We start from the raw sequence: 18000 nt of genomic DNA, 5'->3' as shown, positions 1-18000 counted from the left end.
GGCCATTAGGGTATCTCTTTGAGGCCTTGTAATATTTGTGCCATTTGTGCCACTTACATGGTGTTCATTCATTCCAGGGAACACCCCCCAGGGTGGTTTGTATGAGGAAAATGGAACTCTCTTGGCAAAATAGAGATTGTCTTTCTCCTTTCTCTTGTCCCCAGATTCCCTGATGTCATTCAGTACAGTACTAAGGTTATAATAGGTGATAATCAGTATCAGTTGGGTGGATGGATGGATGGATGGATGGTCTCAATGAGCATGAATGTATGAGATGGCAACAAGGAAGGAAGGAAGCAAAGGAGCAAAGTCCAGAGGAAAAGAGGAGGAAAGAAAGACAGGGGGTGATCAGGCACAAGGCCTCTTTTCTGCTGAATACAGAGAGTAATATCTATGCCCAAGTGCACTGATAACGTGGGCCTATCAAATATTACTTCCCAGGCAAGTTTTGGAAATACAGCACTTATTACATAAGCATGAAGGATTTTACTTTTTATTTTGAGGCACCCAGGTCATAGCTAGTCTCAGATCTGTTTGAGAATTCAGTGGGGCACAAATCAGATTTATGTGTGACTTACTTTGACCACTGGTGTAGTTTCCCTGTTGGGGAAGGGAGAGCAGATCCCAGGCTGCTGCTCCTCTCCAGGGCCCTCCATGATCAGTGGGGCCCACCGTCCATCTCTGCTGTTACTGCAGGCTCCACCTGTGCCTGTTCCTGGGGGAAGCTTCTAGATCTGTCACTCTATCTTGTCTCTGTCTGCCCCTGGATCCTCCAACTTCCCCATGTCATTCAGACTCGCTCATTCCCTTCCTGGTGCAGTCACCCCCTGCATCAGCACACCCCAGTGGGTACAGCATACTCCCTTCTCTTCCCTGCAGTGACAGCTGTGTCCAGCCACCCACCTGATGGCACATCTGCCTCTCAGTGGTGAGGACCATCCTTCTCTGGGTGACAGCTTTCTCCTTTAGCTGTGCAGCCTTTGTCTTCACTCGCCCTGGCGCCTAGCCTCCTCTCTTCCTCCTGGTGTTGTGATGTGCTTGTTTTTTGATGCGGTGGATGCCTCTCTATGTGTGCTCAGCACCTCCAACCCTCCTAGAGGGATCTGGAGAACAGAAGCTGTGGAGGGAAGTGGGTTTAAGAGGCTGATGTGGGAATTGGGGCACCTGGAGTGTGACCTGACTCCATCGGTCCCAGCAGTAACTGTGTCCTGTCTACCTCCAGGTCCTCATCTGTTATAGAGTAACCGGCTCCGAAAGTTGCTGAGGACCAGTGAGCTGATGTGCATAAAGGAGCTCACATACACCAGACACTCTATAAACCACAGCCACTGCCATGCTTATGTTTCTGTTTCCTTCCCACAGAACCTCATTCTTCTGCTTGTACCTAACTCCCTCCTTCTCTCCCAGTGAAAGTGATGTCAAACAACTCTGGCTGCAGCTGAAGAAAGATGAGCCTCACCTGCTGTCCAGTTTCGAAGATTTCCTGACTAGGATCTTCTCCCAGCTCCAAGAAGCCCACGAGGAGAAGAACGAACTAGAATGCGCCCTTAAAAAGTGGGTAGCCTGTCTCGACAGCTCTCTCTGGCTATGTGTGGAGACCAGAAACATTTTCTCTTATGTTTCCCCCAAAACATATTGTGACCCCTCTTATCAATACCTACCCAAGTGGAGGCAGGGTCCTGTGGCTTTCACACTCTGTCACTTTGAAGCCTTGGTCACATGCATTAAGCACTGACTGGATGCTAGGTGCTGTTCTGAATGCTGTATGTACACTAGCTCCTTTGAGTCTCACAGTGACCCTTGGGAATAGGAATGCTCTAGTATTGCCAAAATTTTACAGATGAGGAAATCATGGTCCAGGAAGGGTAGGTAAAATGCTTTAAAACGCACAGCTTCGTAAGTGGCAGCTAGCAATCACAGCCTGGTGGCCAAAAAGTGGTGGGCAGGAAGCCCCAGCATTCTGGGCCTCCCCTAACTCCAGATGGACTCTCACTGTGCTCTGGGCCCAGCATTCTTCGGCATTCTTGGGAAGTTGAGGCTGGGGAGTCACACTGTGGCTTGAGGATGGTCAGAGCATTGTGGAGAACAACCCAGGGGAAGGGAAGGACAAGAGGAACTCCTGTGTGCAGCTGTCACCAGGTGAGCCATGGAACCAGGCAGAGCTGGGCTTAAACCTTGGTTCTGCTACTTACTGGCTGCACAATTTAAGCCAAATTACTTCAGCTGTCTGAGCCTCAGTTTCCTTGTCTACAATACTGTCTCTCACAGAGTTCCATGCAGTATATGAGGTGTTGAAAACATTTCTCACATACAAGTAACCAATGAATGCCAAGAGAATAGTAATTGTCTTAACTGAGTGTCTTTGTTAGTTGTGGAAGATTTATCTAGCTGAAGTAGAATGTTTGAGTTTTGACACAGAGAGGTACAGTTAAGTTTGTTTTCTCTTTCTGCACAGCAGGATGTAGAAGTGTAATAGTGGACGAGCGGCAAGGATAGCACCAGTATTTGCTGTAGGAGCATGCAGACTCCCAGGCCTCACCTGGCCCCATGAGTCTGAATTTTGTAAGACATCTAGGAGCTTTGTTTTTAGCATGCAAACATCTTGTTAACATCCAGATGATCCGAGCGAGCAGTAGAGGCTGGGAGTTAGGAGCCACAGACAATGACCCTGTTCAAGTCTTGGCTCTCTGAGCTCTGGTTTCTGGCTTGAAGGCAAGGAAGCTAGACTAGTTGCTGACCACACCTCACCCACAGTCCCTCTGACCCCATGTTGAGTCCTGGATGAGTCACAGCAGAGCTGAAGGGCCCCTCTAGAAGGAATGGATCTCTTCTCCTCTAAGGAAGGTGGCTGCGTCTAGGAAGGGTGGGGTGGTGGGCTCTGCAGCTCTGCCCGCAGCCTCCTGCGAGGTGACGCTTCATGTGCTAGAGAGCCTCTCAGAGCCTCTTCATGCTGATGTCCAGCTGAGAGCCGCCTGAGAAGTGCTCCTGCCCTCATTTAGTAATTGCTTTGAAAGTTCTTAAGATGAAAGTCAAGACCACTCTTGGCTGTTGTGCAGAAATATCCCAGCCAAGGATCGGCCGCTTTATGCCCCAGTGGATGCCCCTGCTGGCCACACCTGCCTCAAGTCCACTGATCAAGCCAGCCCTCAGCTGTTGAACCCAGCTAAGGTCACTGCCAGTCTTATTGCAGGCATGCTCTCTGGGCACAGAACCAGAGAACTGCAGGTGGTGGAGAGCAGTGCCCTGGAGGAGACAGATAGACATGGGATTCTTAGCTGGGCACAGCCATGGACGAGCTGTGTGACTTCAGAAAACTTACCTTCCCTCTCTGTGCCTATTTCTTTATTGACCACACAAGTGAATGGGATTGGCATTTTTCAGATTTTGTGTTTGTGACTTGCCAGAGAGAACACATTTCACTTTACAATCCCTATCTATCTATCTATCTATCTATCCATCTAGTATGTGTGTGTATGGGGGGGGGAGGGTGCTGAAAGGTTTCATGAAATGTTACTTGCCTTTACTACAGGAGACCCACTTTGGTACTTCTGATTAGCTTCTCTTTTATTTTGTTTTAAAGGTCAGTCACAACTTGCTATTGGGACTGACTATCTCTAAGGCCACCTGCAGTTCAGAATTCAAGAAACTGGAAATCCCTGTTGGAATATAGAATCTGTATTAACCAATGAGTATTTAGTTTAAATTCTTTACAGAGGATGCAGGGTAAAGTTAAGTGGTTTCGAGACATCTTTTGGAACTGAGTTAAGAGGCTGAGCTTGCGGGGAAAGGAAGTCAGGCAAAGTACTGGCACTGGCTTAAGGCCAGGCAGAATCTGGAGAACCCAGGAAGCTGCCATGTCCTCAGGCCATGCCTCACCCTCCTTGTCCAGTAACAAAGGACATTTCAGCTCCATGGGAAAATGTGCACCTGGCCAGGACCATGGAGAGGAGATTCCAAGTCAAACAGCTATGCTGGCCAGAGCTGGGCACCATGGAGTGTGATCAGATCCAGAGCGAGCATTTCATCAGGCTGAGCTAGGCAAGGAGAACAGAGAGTCTCTGTCATTCCCTGAGAGGTTGATGATCACACCAACCCAGCACAGGCTGGACCCAGAGCTGTGCAGTGTGGAGCAGAGGACACATTGCCATGGGCAGTGTGTCCTCTACTCCCTCCTCTTTGGCAAACTGCACACCCTGTTTCTTCTCTACAGAGGTCAAAGAAAATGACACGTAACCTGGCTTAGAGAGGATGCACTTCCTGTCCCCAGCTCTCAGGGCTGAGCTGTGGCATCAGAGTCACAGGATTAATGCAGTGAGTAAAAAAGTCCACCCAGCTTCCTGTTCTGTTCACCCCATGTGCCCAGAGGAAGACAGGTAGGTGCCCCTGAGGAGTTGGAGGCTTGGCAACAATCTTTCTAGCAGATAACAGAGTCCTATTCTTATCAGAAATAACCAGGGCCTTCCTCACCTCACCACTATGGATTTTTAAAAGTGCATATTTGAACCTGGAAATGTCCTACAAGTATGCAGAATCTCAGGCTTCCCCCAGCTCCACGACTCTACATTTTGCCAAGATATCCAGGTACTTTGTGTGTAGAATTGAGACGTGGAGGTTGGGAGTCTGAAACATCTAGTCTCCTATCCCTTCTCCTTTGAGCAGAGGTTAGGGTGTCAGCTTTGGGATCAGAATCCTGGGTACAGTGCTGGACTGAGGTGTGTCCACTGGGAGGCAGCCACAGCCCCCTGGCACAAGGTGAGGAATAGTGCCTCTGCTGACCTTTCGAGTGAGATTTTTTCTTCCGTGCCCCAACTTCTCTCTGAGGATGTGGGGGTTTGACTGAAACTGAACTACACTCATCTGCTTTCTCAGTGCGGAAATTCAGAGATCTGTGCATCTTAGCATGAGGGCTAGAGATACGGTTTGACACTAGGGAGAACTTCCAACCATCAGAATTTCTTTACCTGTAAAGCATTCCTTGAAGTTATCTTTATCTTTTTCTTTTTCTTTTCTTTCTTTCTTTCTTTCTTTCTTTTCTTTTCTTTTCTTTTCTTTTTTTTTTTTTTTTTTTTGTGAGTGGAGGTTTAAATCTCCAGGAGACATAGAAAGATGCATTTTGGAGCAGCAGTAGATTCAGACCTTTCCACAGATTCATTCAGGGATGCTGGGCTTCCACCCCAGGAGGCCCAATTTTCTTAGTCTTGGGTAAGAGTTTGAAGTCTGTATTTTTAAAGTATTGGGATAAAGATAAATTACATTGTGTCTGGGAGAGCTCAGAGCTCGCTGCAGAACTAAAGTACTTTCTAGATCAGATGTCAGCCCTGGCCCTACTCTACCTTCTGCATGCGGTTCAGTAGCCTTGGGATGCCACCCTGTCTGCTGCACCATCAGAGGACCACGCTTAGCCTTGGCAAGCTTTGCAACACCCCAGACTCTCTTTGGCGCCTGTGCCTTGTCTGGCTAGCCAGTTTTGCCTCATCTGTTTCAATCAGGCCAGAAGTAGTTTTCTGGGAGCTCAGGGCCACTTCACTTGCCCCCTCTTCAGCCGCATGCACACCCTTTCTGTCTAGAGTGGTTTCTTTGGGCTCGCAAGGGGTGAGGGGGGACCAGACTGGAAAGGACCCACCTGACAGGCAGCCCAGCTATAAACATGGGATCCAGCCTTTGTGAATTAGTATGCTGCAGTGTATGGTTCGGGACAGGAGAACATTCGCCAAGCAGGGATGATGTCATGTTCCTGGCCTTGCCTCCAGATAGAGCAATAGTGCATACATTGAAAGTGGCCCTTTGGAATGCTGTCCTGCTGTGGAATTACTGGAGGACTCTTAAAAGTAGATTCCTAGGCTCTTTCATATAAGAATCTAGATCTGACTGTCTTAGGGAGAAGGATCAGGAGTGGTCATCTTGGCACAGACCCCAGGTGTTTCTGACACAAGCAGGCCACAGATCATGCTTAAAGACATGCTGCTCTAGCCTGTTTTTCCAAAAGGTACCAGCCTGCATAAAGTACGCCCCTGGATCTTTCCAATTGTACTTTGCATCTTCTCCGAGGGTGAGTTTGACAAGTTCTTGTGAGGACACTGGAAGAGGCACCAGCTTAATCAAATTCGTGTATTTTAAGGGCAAATTACCATGTGAGGCAGAACTACATTGTTAGCATTGCCCTGTGAGCAAATGGAAAGGCGAGGGCTGTTTATGCTACACGTATACCGGGCACATGATTTGTAAACCTGAATAATGAAGAACACTTCACTTTATGGGGAAAGGCAGGCAACTGCAAAGTTGGTTTTACACAAGGCAGCAGAATCTAATTAGGAAGAAACCATCCATCTTGAAAATTCAATTGGTGATTTTACAACCTTTGCAGAATTTTCTACAAACCCTTATGTTTTCCTTTCCATCATCTACACTCTCATCGCTTGTGCACCTATGTGTGAGAGAGACAGAGACACAGAGGGACTGCGACAGTCAGCCACTTACTGAAGCAGGGAGAGACTGGGTTTAGGAGAAGGTGAAAAGCACAGGACATTTCCATTTTGCAAAGACTGCAGTGCCTAAGAAAGATAGCAGGGGGCAGTGCTGAGCCTGAGTCCCTACCTGCCTCTTTTGGCCCGAGCACAAGCCCAGCTCCTGCTTTCCTCTCTGAGGGTGCTCCCATCAGGGCCCTGCACATTGCGGTCAAGGAGGTTGGGAACCAGGTGCTGCCCATCTCCTGCGGGCTGGGCAGTACAGTGGGTCCACACTTCACACTGGATGGGATGGAATTGAAACCCTGACAGTCCTGAGGGCAGACTTCGGCACTGTCAGCCCCACTCACTGGGCAGTTTGGGAAGACCCTGCCGTGCTATGGATAAAACCTTGGGACCCAGAGTCAAGGCCTGTGTTCTTCCCGTCTCTGGACCTTGGTAATTTGGCTACTTTGTGGTTCGTCCCTCATTTCCTTCACATGCAAAACAAGGGGTTTGGGAATGCACACTGTTTTGTGGTATGTGTTTGTGACGGCTACATTCATCTTGGGGGAATTAGTATATGTACATGTCACATCTTCATCCTCTTCACTTCCGCTTCCCTTCTTGGCCCTCCCCTTTCCCCCTGTCCCTGGGCCTCCTTACCATCTTTGCAAAGTCTTCCTTCCTGTTTCCTATCATCTCTTTTGTTTTACTCTTTAAATTACTTATACTTCGGGTTTGCCCATATAGGAAAAGCGATGCGATATTTAAGTTTCTATGTCTAGACTGCATACTTTCTAAGCTCATGACCTGCCAGGGAGAAGGGCTGCACTCTCTGCCTTTACATCTTCCTGTTGCCTGTCTTTTTCAGACCATGAGGCACATGGCTCTGACCGCTGCCCACCCACAAGGAAACACATATCACAGTGACAAATATGCCAAGGCTGGCGGGCACTTCTGAGACCCTGCCTCAAGTTGAAGTTCCTGAAATATGTCTGCAGCCTAAACAAATGCCACTCACTCTGCCAAGGCTAAGGCTACTCTTTGACAGAAAAGAAATTATTTTTTCTTGGGATTATTTCAGTGCATCCCTGCCTAGAACCTAGGAGTAAACTGGCTGACTTGCTGAGACCTTCTGAAATCCCCACAGCTTTTTTTGCTGTAAGTGGAGGCACGGGAGAGAGGGAGGAGGAAAAAAGAATTTCTTGCAAGCAGAGTTCTGTGGCTGGCAGGAAGGCCTTGGCCTCTGTGCCATTAACTGGAGCCCCCACGGAGCTGAGTAGGAATGCTTTACACCAGGGTAGCTAGCACCTTAGCTCTCCCTGGGCAGAGCACTTTGTGAAGGTTAATTAATCTTCACAGCCCCTGTGGGAGGCTGGCAGGGTAAGTTATTGCTAACTGCATCTCACCTTCTAGTTTCCTGCCCGTGATCTGTAAAGCCTTGTATGTAAATTACAACCTGAGCCTGGTGTATATATTAGAATCACAATTTCCCTACTCCGCTTCCTTGCACATCTCCATCCTCAGCTATCCAGGGCCCTAACAATACACACACTCTCGTTCCCATACGTGTGCATGCGTGCACACACACGCATACATCCACATAGGTGCATCCTATAGGCTGAGAACATTCACGAGACAGACATCCAGGTGACATTTTATCCTGAGTTATTTGAACTTGGATTTTTTTGTCCTAGCCTCAGGGGGACTCGCTCTTTCAGATCTATCCCTGTCTGAACTCACTGTGTCACTATCATTCTGCACTCAGTAGGGTGCCATGGGTCTACGTAAGGGTGTGTGACCTTTTTGATCTGCCCCTTTCTTCCCTGCTACTGCAGCACTGGACTTGTTCTCAGATGTTAAATTTATGTTATGCAGAGAGTATAATGTAAATATAGATTATTTGACCTAGAGTAGTATTTTAAAAAGGGCTTAATCAACCCTGTGTAAAATCAGTGGTGATGCATAGATTTCCCCATACTTAATTCTCTGGGCTGAGGTACCTTGGATTTAATCCGTCCCCGTATTCTGCCTTTTAATGCTTTATTATTCCTGCACACTTGCCCCTCACACACACAAAGTTGTCCTCGTCTCTCGCTAAGGTGTCTTTTCCTCCCTTCTCGTTCATCTTCTTCCTCCTTCCCACCTTATGTAGCTCCAAAAGACTAGGCTCCGATAGCAGAGAAAGAGATCATTAAATAGACACTGTTGGATGCTGGAAGGAGTGCTTTAAGAATGGCCAGTAAAGCCAAGTTGAATAGTTGTATCCACACATTATTAATTAATACTTCAGAAAGCTCTATTACAGGTTGCTATCCTTTCTTAACATTTTTACTAATGGCATAAATTAAGAGAGATAAAGGGAAATGTTTTGTAGAAATAAAAAAAACTCCATCCACAAAGAGGACCCAACATATATAAATTTTTACATATCAAACAATATAGCAGCAATATACATAGGCAGGATCTTTTGGGGGAAAAATTTGACTAAAATAAGAATTATAAATTTGTTTACTTAAACAAATTTATCTCTAAACATTAGGCTAAAGAACAAAGTATTTTAAGCCATCGAACTTAAGGCATTAGGATAGACTTGTATATGTTACAAATAAAATATGTATTTTTCTCAAAAAAGTTAGAAAACTGATGTTTTTAGCTACAGAACAAGAGGGTAAGAGAGTCCAAAGGAATTCCCTTGCTGTCATGCAATAAAACTAGAAAGCAACAATTTTTATATTTTAAAAACACTCCTCTAAATAATTCTCAGATAAATTATAAAAGTTAACCTACAGATTATTTAGTTTGAATTCTCCATGCATGTTAAATTTGAAGTACCAGTAAAACTTAGAAGGTCATTTAATGTGCTGTATGGTCACCTGGGATCCATGTATAGAGTAACAAGCTGGAAAGATGCACTGGGACTAATAAATATGAAATCTAACAGAGTTACATTTGAGACTCTCTTCTGTGTTCAATAAGCAATAGCAGAAGTCCAAAGTAGGAGAGGTAGGAGTCAGTGGCACAACCTTTAAAGCAAAAATGATCACACGGAAATAAGATTCAGAAGTTTTCTTTGACAAATGTATTCCTCGTTCATCAACTATGATGTGCCTGCCAAAAAGAGTCCCTGTGATTCTAGGCTGCATGAATGGATGTGAACCTCGTAGAACAGGAGAGGAGGCTCTCAGATCTGTACTAATCAGAGTTGTGCAGGGGGCATTCAGTTTGCAGGTCCTTGCCTTGGGAAAAATAATACGGACCCATTCAAAGAGAAGTGAAGGAAACCATACAGACTTACAAAATAAATAAGTAAACAAAATTGGTATGAGACAAAATCAAATGAAGTAGAGAAACGTGGCCTGAACTTGAGGCAACTCCTTGAACTTGATGCTGTTCTCAAATATTTGAAAAGCTGTCAGACAGCAAGGGATAAGGTCATTGTAAGACAAATTTCTGTGAGCCATAATATTCCCAGATAAAAGTACTGCTTAGACAACAAGTTGCTGTCACCAGAGATGGTCTAGCCCAGTTTGGTTAAATACTCAATGCAGATACTGAGGCAAAGATTGTAACTATGGAAAAAGGAAGTGGATGAATCAAACAGACATTCCAACCCTGAAATTCTTTTGTTCTCCTGGAATCTAGTGTTCCTGCAAAATGATTCCACAAGCTTCTGAGCTTGGTACGGAGTTGTAAATTGAGTTGTTACAGCTCTTCATTAGCATTTTGAGCACAGGCCCTGTGGGTGATATAAAAGTCTGAGCATTCATAGTCTAATAGAGACAGCCCCAACCCAGATGAAACCCCAATAGTTCAGGATTATTGGAAATTAAATGCACAGTAGTCAAATGGAGATATAGTGTATGAAAGAGTTTAGACAAAGGGTTGGAAAAGATGAGGGACTCCTCAAAGAGGAGACTGTAGAGTGTGTTTATGTGATTACGTGATATGAGTGGTTTTAGAGATGATGGTGACAAAGATGCATGTAATAAGCAGACGTGATGCATTGTCTCTTTCCTTTGAGGGTAGAATGTGGTGTGCTTGGCTGGAACGCAGCTCACCATATGTGCAGATCTTTTTAGATGCCTCTCACCATTACCACTCTCACAGCCACTGCGGATCCCCGCAGACACAGGCTTTGGCTCTGCAGTTCCTGCTCACACACAGCTCGCGTCGCTAATGGGTTGTTCTGACAGGAGCTTTTATTGACTCAGCTTTTTCTTCATTTTCTGATTGCCTCTGAGCCTTTCTAACCACAGCTGCCCTTTCATCCTTCAAGCTAAGACCCTCCACCTCTCAGAGAGTATCGCCCCTGCCCTCCAAGGTGTGTGATCATAATTACAGGAATAAACAATCCCTTACATTTATTTCAGGCTTCATGGTTCTGAAGACTTGTCACATGTACTCACCTATTTGCTCATCCTGACAATACTTGGGGGAAGTAGTATCCCAGGATGGGAAGAGGTCAGAGTATTTCCTGAAGGATACCTTGAGGAAATGAACTGGTTCTGGGATCAGGGATCAGAACATAAGTCTTCTGAACCTGGGCCCTCTTCACAATGCTGTTGATGAGAAAAGAATCTTAGTGGTCCCCATTCCCAAGACTGCTACATTCCACCTCAGACTTGTTACAAGGCTATTCAGGCCTAGAGACTCTCACAAGGCTGGCTTCTCCAAAGACTGGCTATATGAATGAGACTGGCTGGGCCCAGGATCACTGATGCCCACTGAAGTTTCCCACACTTTGGGAGCAAGGGCTACCTTATGGCAGCCTTCAGAGGCTGTATCTACCTTCCTTCAAGTTGTTTATAAAATAATTTAATTCAGAACAAGCAAACTGGCATGTGAGCATGAAAAAGAGAGTATTAATTTAATCAAGTAAAACTTAGAGCAAAATTAATATTTTAGATTTAATAATATCATAAAATTAATGCCCTGCCTGGTTATTAGGCATACATGTAAACTGTTTATATGACCGACTATAATTAGTATTACTTTAGCAGAGCCAAGTCAATTTTTAAGTTGCTCTCAACTCACTTCAGTAGTTCTATATTAGTATTTGTGTTGTTGGAATCCCTATCTAAAGTTTTCCTTGATATCATTTGTAGAAGACCATTTGGATGGCTCTCCTTGAATGCAGAACAATTACTTCCAAATTAATTAAGCCAAGCACTATTTCCATGCACCGATATGTACAGTTGAAGGAAGCTATTTCCTTCTCCCTTCAACTTCTTTAAGCAATGTTAACAGGGCTCGCTGAGGTACTGGTGTATAATCTTTGAATCCAGCTGACAGTTTCCTATTTCCTTACCTCGTGCCTCCCTGTAAACAGTTGAGCACAGTGGAATGGCAGAGCCACATAGCTCCAGGAATGTCAACTGGGTTTGAGCCTCAAAATGAGAGGCTATGATTTGCCAGGACACAAAAGTTTACATATCAGAAACTGAAGCAATAGTCTCCTGCACATTTAAATGCTATCCCAGTTGAGTTATGCACATTGGTCTTTCTGCATACTGTTCTCTCTGCGTATTGTAGAGATGCTTTCTGGCCTTCTACCTAAGCCTAACCCACAGCCTCACGTAATTTCTGCCATTGCCACTGCCACTCATCCTCAAGCCACTCCCTTCTTCACAAGTGAATAAATTCTGGGTCAGGCCCTGGGGTCAAGGCCTTTGTCCTGTGAATTCTCACCTGGGTCAGACTTAGGACCCTTTGGCTACCTGTAACTAGAACATGTCTTAGTGTCTTTATTTTTGCCATGGCTTATACCAGAGGTGGCTGATTGGAATTAACTTGCCAGGATTCCCATAACATTTCAATGGGATTACAAATATAAGCTTTCCAGACTATGAGGTAGACAGAAGAAAGGATTACAGTATTTGAATTACAATAACCACTTGCCACCTAGCATCTGTGTTTCTTTAAACACAGAAAGATAATTCCAGGGGCCAGGAAGAAGCCATCTCGCTTTCTAAAAGTTCCTTCAAATTGTATCTACTTCCAACTTCACTATCTAATAGCATGGGCCTTTCCTTCTCAGGTTTTTTTTCAATTTTATACCTTACTTGAGAGCAAAAATAGCAACCTCAATCATCTATCATTCACCAAGAAGAGATGTCTTACTCTTGGCCAAAGATACTTGTTACACCAGGGACAGAGAACAACTTCCTAAAGGCCAGGCCCCAGCTGGTGGAACTCCTGGAGGACTATCATCTCTTCTTGAGTACTGTTATCTTCTGCTAGGCACATCCTGAAACCATTGTCATACAATTGCTGAAAGCCAATCTTTTTGAGGGCACAGCCAATGATGTGAACTCAGCATCTAGTCATTGTGAATGACCCTGACCTTAGACTCTCACCCATTTCCTTTGTATAGGTCCAATCTCTAGTTGCTGTAGAACCAGAAAGATGACACTGAGATGTCTCAATGTTCATTACTGAGTCTGTACCCAGGGTACAAGCATAGCATGCTAGTGGCACATGAGAAGGGGACTGCAACTGGGCTATGGTAAAGCCTTGGACAGCAGGAAGGACCTGCCTTGGAAATGGAACACCTAAGTGACCATGGGAGGAATGGGTAAACTGATGGAGGGCTCAGAAGAAAAACTGCAGCCCAACCTTTGATTTGCTCAGAAATCTCCACGGCATCTCCTAGAACTAAGAACCAGAGCCATTGCTGCAAGAATTGAAGTCTCTTGAATAAAAGGGAGTTTAGAATGGCAGGTTACACATTCAAACAGGCATGTAGAGCTGTAATAATATCAGCCTGTTCACAGATCTGGAGTTCTTTTAACAGGACATGGAGAAGACAGGGATTGAAGGCCAAAGAGAGGGTCTCCCATTGTATGGTCAGAGTAAAGATGTACATAGGCAATTTCTTGGAATTAGTGATATACCATTTAATAACATCCAGCTTCAGGTCACACACTAAGGTCAAGTCCTTCCTGTTTGAATTTGGAGGAGCATTAGAAGGACAGTACTAATTGTGAGAGAAAGGGGTACAGAAAATTGTTATCCCAAGGAAGACATGCATACCTCTGTATACAGGGTGTGAAGATTGTTGTCATCATCAAGGGATCTTCTGAGACTCTTATGAGAAAAATGAACACCCAGACTTAAGATCACATTTTTAAGTGTTCTGTGATGGCACAGTGTCAGAGAGTGCCCGTGTAGACAGATGGAGACAGCTTCCCAGCCAGAAATGACATTAGCTAAGATGCTGAGCAGGAAAGAAATGCACCCAACTTGACTTCAGGCTGTCTATGAACATGGAGATTAGTGGGAGCAGGAGCAGTAAGTCTAGCAAAGACAAAGGCCTAGTGTTGAAATAGCACAGGGTGAGGAAGGTGTGTCCAAGGTAGCTGCCCCAAGGAGTGTGCAGGACAGATGAGTATGGGGGTGGTGATGGGCTAGGTGTGGCTGCAGGAGACCTACCAACAGCTGGGGTGTATACAGCTGGGCTCTGCATGTCTGGCCCAGTTCACCAGTGCTGAGAGATGGATGTGCAGCCTTGGCTGATCTGATCTATACAGTAACCCCCAGAACTGCCATGGGAGAATGGAGTGGGGGGGACCTCAGTGAAGACCCCATCATACCCTTCTTTTGCCATCTCTGTAGGAAAATTGCTGCTTATGATGAAGAAATCCAGCATCTTTATGAGGAGATGGAACAACAAATCAAAAGTGAGAGGGAGCAGTTTCTCCTGAAAGTGAGTGTGCACCCTCTGGGTTTGGCTCCAAGGGCTAGCTGGGCTGACATTTCTATGCTGACCACATATCCCAAATGTGAGGTCACAATGCCATGTCCCATGGTGCTATTGATTCTCTCTTTCTCTGCTTTATTATTTTTCCAAGACTTTTGTCACCTTTGAACATGACATATGTTGTACTAGTTTATTTTTATTGATTCTTGTCTGCTGCCACAAAAGTGAGGATTTTTATCTTTTACTTACTAATGTATCCTCAGCTTCTAAACCTATAACTGGAATATGACAGATGTTCAACAAATATTTGTTCAATCAGTTGATGATGCACAAGTGGATGGATGGATGCAGTGCATGCTTTATGAGTAAAGCAGCCTAGAGGTTGAGTCAGACACTGGCTGATACCTAGATCTGTATCAAAAATCCATCCAAACACATCAGCTCCATTTCACACCATGTCTAGCAGCTCTCCCCAGGGGACATTCAATAGCACCAAGGCTGCCCATCTTTTCTCTTTAGATGCCTAGAAAATGTCATCACCAAGAAAAACAAACTCCACCATGCCCAGATACCATGGGAGAAAGTATAAAGTTCACCTCCCTGTTCCTAGTCTGACACATTCTTAGCCCCTTTCCTAGTCCTGCTATTTGTCCTAAGGTCAGGACTAGTGAAATTCTGTCCCTGCCAAGCTAAATAGGGTCTTTTTTTTGGAAACATATTCATTTAAAAAAAAAAAAGAAAGCTATAGGATATTCTGTTATCCATCCTTGAACTCTTCACTTAGTGAGTTCTCAGCAGAAACACTTGAGCTTGACCAGCAGCCCCCTCTGCTCTCATGACTAACCCTGGAGTGTGGTCCCAGCCCCTTCCCTGAACCAAGTTTTAGTCACATGTTCCTTTGGATTATCCACACCTCAGCTACATTTAGTATTGCAGATGTCACTCAAACAGAGAGGGAATTGGAAAAATCTGGCCATGTTCCTCACCCAGAACCACTGAAGCTTGTCAGCATTTCGAGCCCGCCCATGTTCTTTGAGAGCTCTGAGTCCTTCTGTATCCCCCGCCCTTCAGCAGGAGGAAGGAGGGGTGTGCATACAGCAGACAGAGCTCACACCTTGCAGCAGCAGACCTACTACAGTTTACAACAGCAGCAGATTCCACCCCGTGATGAGAAGCCTCCCCAGCATCCCAAATGACACTCTGCAGAAGGGACAGACTCTGGGGGACATTTTGCCCTGTCTGTGTGGGGCAATGATTACAGGTCAAAAACAAGCTTTCACAGAGGCTGGCAGTGGGTGGTGATCAGAGGACAACTTTCAGGAGCAGATTAGTAGCCCTTAGGATGGGCTGGCTATGATGCTACGGCTCTCAACTGTCTCTTCTGCTTCACACCAGATGCCCAGAGAGGTCAGTACTTAGGCTTATGGTTTTGGCTCAAGCATTGAAGCTCTTAAGGTATCTTTGGCAGTGCCAGCAGTCCTGGTCACAGAGAAGGGATAGTGCCATGGAACTATCCAGTGTTATGGAACCCTGGAAAAGACTGGACCTTCTGACCCGGGTTTGGATCCTTGTTTTACACTTAGTAGTGTGTTTGACCATGAAGGAGATACTCAATCATTTGTACCCTAGAATCGAGGTGGAAGTCCAGTTCAGTGCTCTGCTGTGGGATGGGGTTAATACTCTGTACAGTGTAGGGAAATCAGTGCTCATGAGGGAACCCTGGCCTCTTGCTGTCCCAGCATTGCCTGTGGAATACCTGCTCCATGAGAAGCAGCCAAGCAGAACGTGGCAGGTTTCCTGGTGCTGATTCTCCAGAAATAGTGGTTGGAGCAGCAGCTGTCTGATCAGGTGCCACCTGCACCATCACCTGGTTATTATAAATGAGGAAGGATGGTCGCAGGCTGTTGGTCCCCGTAACCCTGCAGGAATCAGGTGATATCTCTAGATGAAGACCCAAGGAAACCTCACAGGTGTCCAAAGGCTTATAAGCCTAGAACAGTAACGCTTTACCACTTTACCGCTGCCAGCCATCATTCCAACCTTCCAGCTAGGGCCCCCCCCAGCCACCCCACCCAAGTTAGCATCTCATACCTATCCTTGGAAAGGGGTCTTTCCCTATCATGGGGACTTCTAGGGCTCTCCAGCAGGGAGAAATAGGAGACTTAAAGTTTTTCTCTCCCTGCATACTTCATATGTCTGTTCTACCTCTGACAAGTGAAGGCTGCAGAGGGCCCAAGCGTTTTTTTCTTTTTGTTCTTTTGGGGGTCTAGGCATGGAACCAAGGGCCCTGCCTGTGTCAGGTAAGTGTCCCACCACTGAGCCATATCCTAACCTGAGGATTTTTGATTTTGGTCTGTGAATGATCTAGAAGCAACTCAACTGGATAAGGCAGGGTCTGGAGCCCATGTCTCCTGATGCCAGCTCTGGGCCCTTCCACCAGGCAGGACTCCCACAGTGCTTCCCTGTGTCTCACAGCCTGTGCCTCACGCTTGCACCTTTAGGCCTCAGCATCTCAGAGTGGAGAAGTCCAATGAAAGACAGAAGGAGAGAAGGTTTTGTGAGTAGAGGCACAGACATCAGAGGTGGCCGTCACAGTGGAGAACTGGAGTAGCCAACCCTCTTCATCAGGGCTGTGCCTCTGTGCTTGCAGTAGAGGAACAGTTTCAGGGATCTAGCCTGTTCATCTACCTTCCTCTCCACCCGCCTGTTTAGAGACAAGCTGAGACCTCTGTCCTCCCTGCTCTGAATTCCACACTGACCATGGGTTGTTTCTGTGGTGGGGGTGGTGGGGTGTCGGGCACAGCAGTGGAACAAGCGTGCTGGTGGAGCAGTACAGTGCCTCCCTGGGCCTCACACCATACCCACAGGACCTCACGGGTGGGCGGGTAGGTGCCAGACCCTGGTGTGAGGTGGGAAGGGTCACAGCACCAAAGGCCAAGCACCTGCTCATGAGTCTGTCTTAGGCCCCATGTGTTCCCTCTTGCCCACTTGGCAGGACACAGAGAGGTTCCAGGCCCGCAGTCAGGAGCTGGAGAAGAAACTGTTTGCCAAGGAGCAAGAGCTGGAACGACTCAACCAGCAGCAGAAAAGGGTAGGTTTCATTGTCCTCAGAGCTCCTGGCTCTTCCTTTCCCCTGTGTCTCTGACTCTTGTCCCTTATATTCACAAAACTTTTTGTTTACTGTGAAAAGCGCCATGTAGTCCTTCAAAGTAGTATTTAAGGTCACCTGTGTTCTCCAGGAAAAAAACAACTTCTCCATTTCCAGATATTTAACTTGGAAGGTCACCATTGACTTCCCCATGAAGGCTCTCAGGTATTTTCATAGTTATGCCCAGGGACCATGGGAATGCCTGAAATGGAACCTGATTCTGGGAGCCTGTGTGAGAACAGAGGGAAACTCAGCGGCATAGGGATGCTCTGGCATTTGGAGGGCCAGGGACCATCCAGATGGAAAGCACTTCTCAAAAGTAGGCATATCCCTCCCCTGTCTGCCACAGGTTTGGATGAGATTCACTGGGCCACTTCGTGCTGGTCCCCATAATACCAGGATGGGTGCAGACTCAACACCCTTTACTAACTGCCTGAGCTTCCAGGGATAGTCTGAAGATGCAGGCAGTGTCTCTGTGGCTGGGGACACCTGGCTGATGAGATAGGCAAGTGTCATGCCCAGGGGTCTTCTCTCTAAAGCCAGGTCACGGGGTGGGATGGGCAAGGGGATCACCTCCTGCATCCTTCCACCTGGTTATGGGAGGCACTCAGCTCTAGGAGAACCCCGCAGACACGTTGCTTCCTTGGGAATAGAGAGCATTATTTTTAGCAGCATATTAAAATAAGCTTGAAGAGACCTCAGTT

At 46.2% G+C, this 18000-nt stretch overlaps 1 protein-coding gene across 12 annotated transcripts in view; it reads left to right on the top strand.

Annotated features, from left to right (window-relative positions):
* Cracr2a (calcium release activated channel regulator 2A) overlaps positions 1-18000 on the top strand; it is a 117069-nt gene that overhangs the window by 55502 nt on the left and 43567 nt on the right. For all 12 annotated transcript variants that reach the window (XR_010043671.1, XR_001199734.2, XR_010043672.1 and 9 more), the window contains 3 exons: positions 1408-1554; positions 14064-14154; positions 17144-17239. Coding sequence is in view for 9 of the 12 variants with exons in the window: in XM_003463295.5 (XP_003463343.2) it covers positions 1408-1554; positions 14064-14154; positions 17144-17239 (334 nt within the window). In the remaining 3 variants the exon portion in view is untranslated. The remainder of the gene's footprint in view (positions 1-1407; positions 1555-14063; positions 14155-17143; positions 17240-18000) is intronic.

Source organism: Cavia porcellus, unplaced genomic scaffold (genome assembly GCF_034190915.1).
Source record: "Cavia porcellus strain 051 isolate PalLab524CR breed Dunkin Hartley unplaced genomic scaffold, mCavPor4.1 scaffold_27, whole genome shotgun sequence".
NCBI lineage: Eukaryota > Metazoa > Chordata > Mammalia > Rodentia > Caviidae > Cavia > Cavia porcellus.
The sequence above is the reverse complement of the archived record's forward strand: the minus strand, read 5'-3'. Positions and strand labels throughout refer to the sequence as shown.